Below are 14,180 nucleotides of genomic sequence, written 5' to 3'. Positions count from 1 at the left end.
CGGGCCTTGATAAGAATGGTGGAAAAATAGACTATCTAAGTGGGCTGAGTGCCATGTCAGTGGACAGGGCAGAAGGCCTAGGTTAAGAGCTGTTATCATTGCAGACTGTGAGGGCTGCCTGCTGCCTAAATACGCATCACCCAGCAAGGGACATCCACTTTCCTCTGGGCTGCCCAGTGGGATGCACAGAACATCTCTGTCAAAGATGAAGGGTGAGGTCTTGGACCACCTGACATGGTACCACGTTCCTTTTTCCATTCCTCACAACCCTTCTATCCCTATAGATTTAGTCTGCAGGGCCCGAGAATCTATATTTCAATAAGCACTGTGGTGACTCTTATGCAGGTAGCCTCTGGCACTGGCATACCACTTCCCAGAGAAACTCAGCAATAAGAAGAATCTCCAGTGGCATTTGTCAAAAAATCCACATTTCCAGGCCCCCTATACCAGACAAGTGAAATCAGAATCTCTAGGGGATGGGCCTGAGAATTTGAGTTTTTGATAAGGGACACTGGTGACTCTCAGAGAAGTCTGGGAAACTGCTCTAGTTTAAAATTCTGTTCTCAATATATTTTTATTTATTTATTTATTTATTTATTTATTTATTTATTGAGACTGAGTTTTGCTCTTGTTGCCCAGGTTGGAGTGCAATGGTGACATCTCAGCTCACTGCAACCCTCTGGCTCCTGGGTTCAAGTGCTTCTAAATATGTTTAAAAACAAAACATCTTATTTACAATAAAGATATCTGTATTTTGAAAAAATAAGTACCCTGCAGAAAACAAAAAATTGCAAATGGTAATATATATTTTTTTCTCCAGCCCAGTGCTGCAGACCTAAAGATCCAATGTTTACATCTTCCCTTGAAGTCACAAAAATATCTTAAACTTAACGTGTTCAAATTGAAATTACCCTCTTCCCCCAAACCTGGCTCTCTTCCAGTGTCCTCCATATCTCAATGATGGCATTACTATCCACCCACTGGGTCTGCTAGAAATTCTGAGTTATCTGACTCCTCCCTCTCCCTCAGTCCCCATCCCACCCCATGATATTTGAATCCATCACCAAGACCTTCCACTTTACTTCCTATTGTTCCATTTCCCCCACTTCTGTCCATCTCCTTGTTCCTACCCCAAGCCACTTGCATGCCTACCAACACTAACACCACTCATAGATTTAATTAGTCCAGTGCTGGCTCTGCTTGTGTTCCCACACTGCAGCTGGAATGATCTTTTCAAAACACAGATCCAATCATGTCAAATGCCCTCCCCCTCCCTTTTTCTCTTAAGATTACAGTTCTTAATATGGCCAATAAGACTCTGCTTAATCTGGTCTCCAGCTTCAAACTGGTGCACTTTCTCCCTGCAACCTAGGCTCTAGCCACAATAGCCTCCTTTCAGTCCCTCAGGCTTGCAGTGTTCCCTTCTGACAAAAAAGGCTTTACACATGATATTCCCTCTGTTTCCCACTCTCCCTTTTTCAGTTTCTCATCTTTTGGATCTCCATTCTGGTGTGACTTCCTCAAAGAAGCCTTACCTAACCTCTTTGACCATACCAATGAATGCCACTTATGTAAGTTCTTAAGTTCTCATAACACCTAGGTAAATTCAACCTATTTTAAACTAGACCATTTAAAACTCCATTGGTTAGAGCAATTTGTTTCCTCTCTCCAAGTATTCTCTGGTGTTCTTCTCTGTTGTTCTTCTCTGTTGTTCTTTGGATTTCACTTCTTTAGACCCTATCCCAGAACAATTTCAGGGTTAGTAGGGGATAACTCTTGACATTTGGACTCTGCTAAAGCAGCACCTTCACTGGCTTTCTCACATTCTCTCCGGCTGCTGTTTTCTTATCATTTTCCAATACCGTGAACATTAGCCTCTATCACAGCACTTATTTAGTCTGCATTGTATTTTTTTTAAGGTTTCTCTCACTAGCGTCAGCGGCTTTAGGACAGCTGGTTTATTTATCTCTGTATCCTCAGCACTTAACACAGGGCCTTGTCAATAAATATTTAGAACCACCCTGTAGCCTGAAGTCCAGCCACAATAGTGTGTATGTTGATTTCTCTGCTTGTAATGTCTTTCCCTCACTTTATTTGCTCGATGAACTATTCTTGATATGAAGGAGGCAGTGGTTTAGTGTTACCTTCAACAGTGTACATAATTTTTCTACATTTCAGTTTCCTCATTTGAAAAATGATACTAAAAAGGTTGTTGGGAGGATTAAAAGAGTTAATGATTAAATACTTCTCTCCCTTCTCTTGCCAGGTCAAATCTCTACTCTCGGTAGAGCAATTCCCTAGGGAATTTTATCTCAGGATTAGGTTTTTGGAATCTCGTGTATCCAGACAGCTCTTCTCTGTCCCCTTGCTACCCTTTTTTCAGAGGTGGGGTATCGCTTGGTAGCCCAGGCTGGAGTACAGACACTGATGGCTCAATTGAAACCAGAGGACACATTACTGGCAAGTGGAAAGCCGTTCTTCCCAGTCTTCTTAGGAAAGGAGATCTTTCTGCGGTGAGATATATTTGCAAAACTGCACAGGACTTTAATACTTTGCAACAGCAAAGGTTGAAAAACAAAAAGGTTAAATTTCCACATCAAAACAGGTGAAATGTTTCTGTTCATTTTCTTCTACATTTGGAAAGTGCCTGATCCACAGTGACACACTAAACTTTAGTTCCCTTCCCCTCATCCTCGCAAGTGTACAGAACTGTAACTAAATATTTAGGCAATTAGGGCAAGCAAATTGCACAGTGAATTATGTGGTAGCTTCTAGTATAATAAATTTTCTTACCAACCAAACAATGCTCAGTTGCTTCTCTTGACTACCTGTTTGCATCGTCAAAGTTTAAATGTTACATATTAAAACTATTACACTCTTTAAAAATCATTGAAACTTTTTTGTGTATAAATAAAAAAATAAATAGAAAAATAAATAAATAAAAAATAGAAAAAAACCCATGAAAAATGTTTGCACATGGGGTAAAGCATGATAAAAACCTTCGATGAAGTTTCCCTGCTCACACATTACTGTGTGCACGTCTAGTCTTTTTCTCATTCAGGCATCATTTGTTATTTGTCTCTTCCAGTTGAGGAGGACACTTAATACCATTTCGGCAGCGTTTCAAATCCGAGTCAAATATAGCCTGAGTGGATTTTTGTGGGTCCACCTATCAGGGCCTGCGAAGAGTATTCTTGGGGTTAAGAGTTCTAAGATAGAAAACTCAGCTTATGCTGTTACCCGCAGGTTTTAAAGCAACATGATACGGCGTTTGAAGCTTACCTCACACCGGTGAGGTAAGCGTCCAGTCATCAAATGACCCTTTTTGACGTCCAAGAGTGACAGAGCCTCAAGCACTCCTGGGGACCAGGCTGACTTTTCTCCACTGGCTGGGTTGGGAACTGGCTTCTTCGGAGCCGTGTAGTCTTAATTTGCTTTGCTGCTGGCTGGCTGACAGCTGATGGGGGACTCCTCAGGACGGACTCCCTTCCAGACGCACCCATCTCCATCCTTCTCAACTCCCCAACCTTTGTCCTCCCCACTCTTCGCTCGCGCGGCGGTCTGAGACCACCAGGACCAGTTTCAGGGGTTTCCTTCTCCAGCGAGACTTGGCAGAACAGGCTTTAAAAGCAAAGGAGGCAGCGGAAGAGTAAGAAATAACTATATTCTAAGAGTCACAATAAATGGCAGTACATAACTGCGACACGACACCGAGCAGCCTAAGCTGGCTGCGGAGGCCACAAACACAGGCTCCTAACCTCCCGGTCCACCCGCCCCAACAACTACCCGCCCGGGGTACGGTCACGTGACGGGGGAGCGGCGCGCGCCGACCGCGGCGCCAATTGGCGAGCGGCTGGAGCGCGGGGTTTCATGGGAAGGAGTTGGCCCGGCCTGTCTCTCTGTCAGTGGCGGCTGCTGCCTGCTCTGGAGGCAGGCTGGGCGGTGGCGGCCGAGACTGGCGGGGGTGGACGCCCGGGCCGGGCTGCGCCCGCTTCTTGCAGGTAGAACGCTCAAGGCGAGGGCAGTTGGGAGGGCTCTGCAGCGGGGAGGCATGCTGACCTGTGCCCCTGGGAAATAAGCTGCGGGTTCCCCGCTTGCCTCTCCTTGCTGCCCCCGCCTCCTGCCAAGTGGCCTAGAGCTCTGCGGCGGCTGCTAGTCAGGCTGCGCGGTGGTCCGCGCAGACCCAGGCTCGCCGCCTTGTTGCCTGGATTTCCCAGCACACTGGCAGTGGTGGCGCTGGAGTCTTGAAACCCTTGTTTCCCCTCTAGGGCTGGTAGTTTCTCCAGCTCGGTTCTGGGAGATTCCGGGTGGTGACTGGCTTGAGCCCCAGCTCTTTGGCCCACCTGTGTCGAGCTTACCTCGACACAGGTGGGGCAAAGAGGTCAGAAGGTCCCAAACTAGCATTTCTTACGCTTAGCTGTCCGCTTTGAGCGTTCTCTCCGCTTCTCTTTCTGAGTTGTGCGGAGGCTCCAAGAGTTAGAAAGACCAGAAGGGACTGAAAACTGTCAGTGTCATGCTGCCGGGCTCTAGCGTGTGGGCGTGGAGTACGTGCTACTTAGAGAAGAGACTCTCCAGCCATTGTCCTTATTTCAGGGATGGTGGGCTGTGGGGTGGAGGGGAAGGGCGAAGATGCATAGTGTCAGAGGCGTGGCAGGAGGAGAAAAACAAATCTAAATTCCATCAGTTCATAGTTTACGGATTGAGAAAGAGTTGAAATTGGTCAACTCAGCTTTGCTGATGGTGCTTTCACAGTACTAAGCAAGACCCGTGAATCACTGAGTTTTCCGTGTTCTGCTTTTCCCAGTTGGCCTCCGGTGTGTGTTGCTCGGTGTCTACTGTTTCCTCCTTTATGGCCTGGGTGTCAGCATTGACAAAATTGACTATTCAACAGCGGTTTGGTGGGTGTGAGTAAGCTTGGTTTCAGGAATATGTTCAAACTGGCAGGGAATGCTCATTTCTTTTCCTCAGCAGCCCCCAGAAGACCAAGATGACTTTTAACACATTTTCTTAAACAGGAGTGGTGCGTTTAAATTAGAATTTTACGGTTGTCTGTTATCTATTGAGATCAGCTCAGTAATGATGTTAATAAACTTATATAGTGTTTATATGTTATAACATATAAACAAGAAAATACAAGAAAAGGAGAAGTTATATGGCTATTAAAAATATATGACTTCAAATAGAAACATTTATAATCAAATAGTAATTTTTTGGTGGTATTTAGTTCAGATGAAAATTGACTTACCATGAAAGCAAGCACTAATCATTATATATTAAGAGTGCTTAATATATAATAGAGGTGTACTTTTCATTAAAATTCTTTTTGAGGAGCAATAAATGTGGCTTGGGCTATTTCAGAATTGTCTTTTCAGTTAGGACATTTGAAAGTTAGAGTTCTGGAATAAATCACCTTTACTCTTGAATTGTATAGTATAATATGTTATGGAGGTACTGTTGATGGTGATTAAATAGCTTATACTTAACTTTGGAATTTGATAAACATAGAACTTCCTTTGCTGTTTCCTTCAAAGACCTACAAGGTTATTTAATGGCAGAGTCTACAGAATTTTTTGCTCTATTTCTTATACTAGAGAAAATGAGAGCAATCTATTTTTGTAAAAATACAAACTGTAATATAATTTTCCAATTTTAGAATTATGAAATAGGTGCTTTCTTTATAAGAAGTTAGAAATGTGTTTCATATAAATACATGTGTTTTCTGGTAATAATAATGGCTACAATTAAGCAGTTACTACTATGTGTCGGACACTGTGCCAAATGATACATAATTTCATTTAATTTATACAACAATTCTATGAAGTGTAGATATTTTTACCATTCTGCAAATGCAATAACTGAGGCGTGCAGAGTTTAAGTAATCTGCTCAAGATTGCATAGCTAGTATGTGGTTGAGCCATATTTTGAATCCAGATCTATTTTATTGCATTATTTTAATGTGTCTTGGAGTGAGGTGAAAATTTAAGAAAAACATTTCCCAAGATTTAAAATTCTGACACCCAAACCTGAGTGTAAATAGCCATTAGTAGAAAACATTCAAATAAGGTGGTCGACATTATTGTTCATTGAAAAGCACATTTAGGTCGGGTGGGGTTGCTCATGCCTGTAATCTCAGCACTTTGGGAGGCCAAGGCAGGCGGATTACTTGAGGTCAGGAGTTCAAGACCAGCCTGGGCAACATGGGGAAACCCCGTCTCTACTAAAAAAACACAAAAATTAGCCGGGAGTGGTGGCATGCACCTGTAATCCCAGCTACATGGGAGGCTGAGGCAGGAGAATCACTTGAACCCAGGAGGCGGTGGTTGCAGTGAGTTGAGATTGTGCCACTGCACTCCAGCCTGGGCAACAGACTGAGTGAGACTCAGTCTCAACAAAAAGAAAAACACACTTAGATGCACCCCACTCTTAAGGTCATGACAGGTCCTGTTGTGGTATCAGATCACAGTGGAAAGAAACACTCTGTACATGTTCATGGGAGAGTTCTTGGAGAAAAGTCACTTGAGGTTGAACCGTCTGTTCAGTCCACAGCAAGCAAATTAATTTATGCCTCAGAAGGAAATGCAAAGGTTATTCGGTTCCCATGTATTTGAAAGAAAGGAGAGATGGATTAGAAAATAGCTACAACTACAGCAGTAAAAACAGTTTGTATTGAGCAATCACTATGTGCCAAGCACTGTTGTAAACAGGTTAGAATACATTAGGTCATTTAAGTCTTTCAACATTTAAGGGGGTCCTTAACTATCCCTCTTTTACAGATGAGGAAATTGAGTAGCAGATAGGTTAAGTAACTGATTTGTCCAAGATTTTACAGTAAGTGATGGGCCACAGGACTTGGAGTTAAGATGTTTGGGTGGGAAGGAGAGCACCAGTGGTTGAATACAGAAGAGGTATGAAATTAAAGCTATGGAGAAATATTTGATTTAATTATTTAATTTTGTTGTGTTTTAACATCTGTTAGAAAGTACCACCTATTACATATGCATTACAGTAAAACAGTTCCTTTAATATCAGAATTTGATAGAAAAATTGCTGAAACTGTGCCGGTTGACTGTTCTTTGATTATGAACCTGAAAGCATGGATAAGGCATTTAATGACTATCACTCTAATATTGTTTTAGAGTACAAATTTAAAAGCATAATCCCTTGCTTCAGGGGTCTTAGAGGCTAAGATGTAGATTGTTTCATTAATACCAAAACAATTCTTTAAGCAAATAATTGTCAAAATTGGTATAGTGATATTATGCATATATTTCATATTGTACTTACTTTAAAATTGATATGCAGTAAACAAGTAAAGGCTGTGCTTGCAGACTTCTAGTACCAGTTCTGTCCCTAGCTGGAGCTACATGATTTTGGCAAATTATTTAACTTCTCTTTAATGCAGATTTAAACACTCAAATGTAATCAAATAAAGGAATTGGGTTACACAATACATTGTACTAATACTATTTCTTGTGCTTATTACTCACTTTTCATTTCAGTAGATTTGTTTACCAACTATTTGATAATGTCAGAGGTGGTTTCATATATTTTACATATAAATATTCAAATCTAATCTATACAAAGCAGACTTTATTTCTGATTTTGTGTTATTCATAATAACTGGGTGCTTAAAAAATCAAAACTAAAATATTATGTTTGGCTCTGCTGCTTACTGCCTTTTTTTTCTTTCTTTTTTTTTTTTTTTTGTGAGACGGAGTCTCGCTCTGTGACCCAGGCTGGAGTGCAGTGGCGCGATCTTGGCTCACTGCAACCTCCGCCTCCTGGGTTCAAGCAATTCTTTGCCTCAGCCTCCCGAGTAGCTGGGATTATAGGCACCTGCCACCATGCCTGGCTAATTTTTATAGTTTTTTAGTAGAGACGGGGTTTCACCATCTTGGCCAGGCTGGTCTTGAACTCCTGACCTTGTGATCCACCTGCCTCGGCCTCCCAAAGTGTTGGGATTACAGGCGTGAGCCACCGCACCCGGCCTGCTTACTGTCTTTGGGATGTTACTTAGCACACTACTTCACTTCTCTTGCCTTAGATTTCTCATTTGTAAAATGGAGGGATAGTAGTATCTAAATGCTAAAATTAATATAAAGTATTTGTGCCGGGCGTGGTGGCTCATGCCTATAATCCCCAGCACTTTGAGAGACCAAGGTGGGCAGATCACTTGAGGCCAGGAGTTCGAGACCAACCTGGCAAATGAGGTGAAATTCCTGTCTCTACCAAAAAAAAAAAAAAAATTAGCCGGGTGTGGTGGCGCATGCCTATAGTCCCAGCTATACCTTTGGAGACTGAGATGGGAGAATTGCTTTGACGCTGGAGATGGAGGTTGTATTGAACCAAGATCGCACCACTGTACTCCAGCCTGGGTGTCAGTGAGACCCTGTCTCAAAAAAAAATTATATTTATATACACACACACACATGCACACACACACACACACACACACAGAGCATTTGTTTTAGGGCCGCTAGAAATGAAGTACTTACTGTTTAACTGATATTGTTGTTGCCATTAATTTCAAATATTAAAAATTCTGATCACAGTCTTAGGGTGTGATGGTTAGAAACTTGACATTGAAGGATATAATTCTACTTCAAACCAAAATATGTAGGTTGGTTGTGTACAGAACACTGCTAGACACCATACACTAGTTCCAGAATAGTGGAATGATGTATATTTTGAGAATAACAAGTGATTCATATGAATCTACCCCCTTCACCCACCTTTTTGGTAGTTATTTTTAGCATCTCAAGAGGGTTTTTAGATTTACTTACTGTCATAATTCAGATAGAAATTTATAGTTTAATCATTAAAGTTCCTGGATTTTCTACAACCACATTTTAGAAATTTGAGTACTAAGCAAATACTAAATGATTAATAATATTTAGATTGCAACTTAAATAAGACTTGAAACATTCATTATAGTTATAAACCTTAGAGTTTTTCAGGACAGATTATAGGTGTTTCTGTCCTTAAAAATTACTTTGTGAGTAAAGGTATTTTACAGTTAGGCACTTTGTTACTTTTCTGAGAAACTCCAAGATAGCTATGCCTTATGCTAATTACAGTATATGAATAATTTTGCAGAGTGAGTGTGCTTACTTGATACTGGTATTATTTTGTGTTTATGTTTATGGTTAAAAAATATGAGAAGTATGACATAGGTAACCTTTTTGGGGGTGGAAAAGAAGTAGTTTTATACATTGGCAAGTATCTAACTGTAACCTGGTTAAAATATGTCAGTTTGAAATTATGCTTTTACCATTTCAACTTAAAAGAATAAAAATTTATGTAATCATTGTCCAGTAAGTTGATTTAGAATATAATATTGTTGAGTCTATTATAAAACATTCGAGAGTCATAGAAAAGCAACTAAAAGAAATGGTTATGGAGCTAGCTGAATTGAAGGTCAACTAGCTTCAGGGACTTATATACAATGTCAGGGAGAAATGTTTATTTGGGCATTGAACAGCAGTGTTTAGTAATAGAGGCTAGAAATCTGAAGATAAAGGGACTCTAGGCCATATTTCTTCTGAGCTATTGGGCAAATCACTAAACCTCTTTTCACTTAGTTTTCTTATCTGTGAGATGGTAATACTATAGACTATCCTGTGAGAAAGTGGTGGTATTATTAACTAATTAAGAGAAAAGAAAATTAAGGCTCAGAATCATTAAGTGATTTGCTAAAGGTCACAGATAACCTTGTAATCCTTATTTTCTTATTCATAACTCAGCTGGCTTTCTCATTACTTGTAAGGTGATATTCTAAACATTGTAAAACACTTCTATTCCAGATAACTAGTTTAGTTGGGAGACAGCTGGATAGTAGAAATTATTTTATTTAAGTGTATAGTATGAAAGTAGTATGGTAAAACTTTGTTACCAGAACAACATAGAGAACCTATTTTAAAGGATAGAAAATAGCAAAGTGGTAAGAATATACATTTCTAAACTGCATTGTCATTTAAAAAGCTTTTCGAACTTTTTCACTTTTAAATCTGTTCTGGTTTTGAAGAATGGATTTTTAAAAGGTGGGCTTGGTGGTGTGCGATGGCTCACGCCTATAATCCCAGCAGTTTGGGAGGCCAAGGCGGGCAGATCACTTGAGGCCAGGAGTTCAAGACCAGCCTGGCCAACATAGCAAAACCCCGTCTCTACCAAGAATACAAAAATTAGCCAGGCGTAGTGGTGCGCACCTGTAGTCCCAGCTACTCAGGAGGCTGAGCCACAAGAATCGCTTAACCTGGGAGGCAGAAGTTGCAGTGAGTTGAGATTTCGCCACTGCACTCCAGCCTGGGCAACACAGAGAGACTCCATCTCAAAAAAAAAAAAAAAAAAAAAAGGTAGACTCTATCCCAATAACTGTCTGAAATCAAATTCCATATATGTGGCATCCAAATAAATTAATATTTCATAACATTTTTTAGGCAGTATCGCAACATCTATAATGGGTATGCTGTGTGTTTAACTTAACATTTTAAATACTTGCTTTATTTCTAGCTGTGAATTCCTTTGGACAATTGATGATATTTATCATTGTGCCCAGTTTCTACAAATAAAAGATGGGTGGATTATTTTCTCGATGGAGGGTAAGGTACTTTTCTTTACAGCTAGTTCTTGAGTCTCATATAAAAGTGTCACATAAAGCTATTTGTGAAAGTCTCCTTTGATTATGGCCTTGAATAGTAGTTTGCTATTTTCCTTAACTTTTTTCTTCTCTTTTGAATTACTTTTCTATTTTTTTATTTTAATACTTCCATTTGTTCTGTAGGTGTCCAATGCCTCTGTTTAACAGAATTATTTCACTTGGATGTATGAATTATTTTTATTTCTGTATTTCTGTATTTGTGTGCAAATGGCTATCTTGTTTTCTTATACTTCCTAAGTTTCAAGCTTATTTGAAAGGTAGTTGAAAATAAGTATTCTAGGCTGGGTGTGGTGGCTCACGTCTATAATCCCAGCACTTTGGGAGGCTGAGGCGGGCAGATCATGAGTTCAGGAGTTCAAGACCAGCCTGGCCAACATGGTGAAACCCCGTCTCTACTAAAAATAGAAAAATTAGCTCGGCGTAGTGTTGCGCGCCTGTGATCCCAGCTACTCGGGAGGCTGAGACAGGAGAATGGCTTGAACCCAGGAGGTGGAGGTTGCAGTGAGCCGAGCTTGTGCCCCTGCACTCCAGCCTGGGTGACGGAGCAAGACTCAGTCTCACAAAAAAAAAAAAAAAAAAAAAAGTATTCTATACAATACTTGTTTTTTACAGACTGTATCTTTTTACTTGAAGCTTATCATAAATATTGACTAAAGTCACACTGCATGTGCTTTTAGAAATTATAGGTTAAACAAAATTAGAAATGCAGTTTGATTTTATTGGATAAGCTTTTAGAGGAAGTATCTCAAAGTTACAGCTCGAAAATATGAATTGTATAAATTATATAACCCCGTCTCTACTAAAAATACAAAAATTAGCTGGGCACGGTGGTGGGCACCTGCAATCCCAGCTACTCGGGAGGCTGAGGCAGGATCGCTTCCGTTCAGGAGGTGAAGGTTGCAGTGAGCCGAGATTGTGCCACTGCACTCCAGCCTGGGCGACAGAGCTAGACTCTGTCTCAAGAAAAAGAAAAAAAAATTATATAAATGCTCTTTTCAAAAGTAAGAGGAGATAAGGTAGTCTAGGATAAACTACTTATTTTTTTTTTTTTACTCCTTATTACCATAATAATAGAGTCTAACTATACTTGGTACACAATTTAGGTTTTGGGCTATTGCTGGAACAGCCTTGTTTTGGATCAGCATTATATTGACCCTGTTATGACCTTATAATAATCCGCCCAAGGATCAAATTTATCTCTTCTTGTTTTGTCTTTCATATTAGGTTGAACCATATGAAATTGCCAGTATTCAACTGCTTGGACTTAGCAAAATGTCAATTTCATATGGTTAACTCTAATGTTAACAACTCTTATGGAAACTACAATGAACTGATATTCATTACCCTCTTGGATTGTTGAGTATGTAATTGGTAAATATTTTTTCAAGTGTTTTATGAGTGATTTTGGCTGGTTTTCATTCTAGATGTATAAAAAATATCGTTGGCAAACAAGCTTTGCTATAATGAAGTATTCTTAGATGTCCTTTTAAAATCTGATCTGCAAAAAGTACTTTAGGAATTTAGAATGAAGATAACCTGTTGATTTTGACCTCCAGAGTCTTAAGTGAACTTTTAGCAATAGCAAATCAGACCATTTTTAGTCTGTAATTTTTTTTAATGTGTTAATTCTTTTGAGTAATCATTCCTAAGAATTTTTTTTGGAGGAAAACGTGTTTTTTAAATTTTTTAATTTAATTTAATTTTTTTTTTGAGATGGAGTCTTGCTCTGTCACCCAGGCTGGAGTGCAGTGGTGCGATCTCGGCTCACTGCAACCTCTGGCTCCCGGGTTCAATCAATTCTCGTGCCTCAGCCTCCTGAGTAGCTGGGATTACAAGCGCATGCCACCACGCCCAGCTAATTTTTGGATTTTTAGTAGACCAGTTGGCGAAGCTGGTCTCAAACTCCTGACCCTAAGTGATCTGCCCACCTTGGCCTCCCAAAGTGCAGGCATGAGCCACCGTGCGTGGCCAAAATTTGTTTCTTTCTAGAACGGTGTGTTCTATTGAGGTTAAGAATGGTAAAAATTGAGCTATCAGAATTAAAAGTCTTTATAGGATTAAAAAAGTTAAGTAGGGAAATGCTTATTTCTTTAATCTTACGTAGTTCTATTTGCAATTATAATTTTTATTTAAATAAATCTTAGTTATAAACAAGAATGCATATTTGACAAGATTTGAGAAAATTTAATTTTGAAATAAATGTTCTTTAATGATTATATCAAAATGTAAAGGTTTGTGATAAGTTTTAATGCTGTCTCTTGTTTCTGTTTGTATAACAGACAAAACCTTCAACTGTAGAAGTTCTAGAAAGTATAGATAAGGTATGTTCTTTGGCTGTGAGGTATTTTAATTCATTTTAGGTATTAAGTAAATATTATTGTAGTATATATTATTTTGGAGACCAAATCTGGTATGGGAATTTAGAAATGATATAGAGTGAGTCTGAGAACTTTAATATTATGTGATCTCAAAAAATCCAAAGTCTATCAGTGACTTAAGAAGTCTGTTTCAAGTAATAGAGCCAGTTAGAATGAAATTAGATCTGTAGTGTGGTGTAAATCAGTGTTACAGGTAGGACAAAATAGATGAGACACTGTACAATAGTTTTTATCAGTCTACAAAATTTTCACAGCTTTTTATATACTATTATCAAAAATGATTATTTTCTGGGAATATTGAGAGATAAATAGATGGGTTACTGTTTTAATTTTTATTAATTATTTTTCTTATTGCCAGATTTTTTAAATGCCTTTTATAGGAGGAATTATTACTTATTTGACTCAACAAATATTGTTGCCGATACCAATTTCATTCCCTGAATCTTTGCCAATTTGATAGTTTAAAAATAGTAACTAACTTTGCATAGTAAAAATGATTTGTTAGAATAAGCATTATACATTTTTAACTTCATTTTTAGTTTTCTTTTTCATATTATGTTTTGTTTTAAACTGTTAGGATATTATGCTTTACTGAACTTTAAATAAGAGTTTTTTCTTAAATATCTTTCCTGCTAAAATTTTTTAACATTTTAATTTCTTTATGAAGTTTGAAATTTACTAACATGGAATAATTTTCTATTAACAGGAAATTCAAGCATTGGAAGAATTTAGGGAAAAAAATCAGAGATTACAAAAATTATGGGTTGGAAGATTAATTCTGTATTCCTCAGTTCTCTATCTGTTTACATGCTTAATTGTATATTTGTGGTATCTTCCTGATGAATTTACAGCAAGACTTGCCATGACACTCCCATTTTTTGCTTTTCCATTGATGTAAGTAAATTATTCTTTTTGTTGATCTTTTCCTTTTCTGACTAGAGAGTCTTAATGTATATCTAATATGTATATTCGGTCTCTTTATTATTAAATGGTAATATCTGATTGAGTTTGAATTTCTTTCACAATTTGAAAAGATTTTTTTAAAATAGTAGAACAATTGTTTTAAACCTTCATTTGTAATCCAATATACCTGAGGAATATTACCTAGTAATATGAGTAATAATTGCTCTATATGGCAATGTTTT

At 38.7% G+C, this 14,180-nt stretch overlaps 1 protein-coding gene across 6 annotated transcripts in view; it reads left to right on the top strand.

Moving 5' to 3' along the window:
• The first annotated feature begins 3,506 nt into the window (after positions 1–3,506).
• The window catches only part of LNPK (lunapark, ER junction formation factor), an 80,506-nt gene continuing 69,832 nt past the window's right edge, over positions 3,507–14,180 (top strand). Inside the window, exons 1-4 of one of the 6 annotated variants that reach the window (XM_063695009.1) lie at positions 3,532–3,649; positions 10,510–10,598; positions 12,937–12,978; positions 13,742–13,929. In XM_063695009.1, coding sequence (XP_063551079.1) covers positions 10,572–10,598; positions 12,937–12,978; positions 13,742–13,929 — 257 coding nt within the window. In that variant the 5' untranslated portion in view covers positions 3,532–3,649; positions 10,510–10,571. Of the gene's footprint in view, positions 3,650–3,787; positions 4,002–10,509; positions 10,604–12,936; positions 12,979–13,741; positions 13,930–14,180 lie in introns of those variants that run through there. The other 5 variants (XM_004032829.4, XM_019022719.4, XM_019022724.3 and 2 more) reach the window with 5 other exon arrangements.

The sequence above is a fragment of the Gorilla gorilla genome, chromosome 11 (genome assembly GCF_029281585.2).
Source record: "Gorilla gorilla gorilla isolate KB3781 chromosome 11, NHGRI_mGorGor1-v2.1_pri, whole genome shotgun sequence".
NCBI classification, from domain to species: domain Eukaryota; kingdom Metazoa; phylum Chordata; class Mammalia; order Primates; family Hominidae; genus Gorilla; species Gorilla gorilla.
The sequence above is the reverse complement of the archived record's forward strand: the minus strand, read 5'-3'. Positions and strand labels throughout refer to the sequence as shown.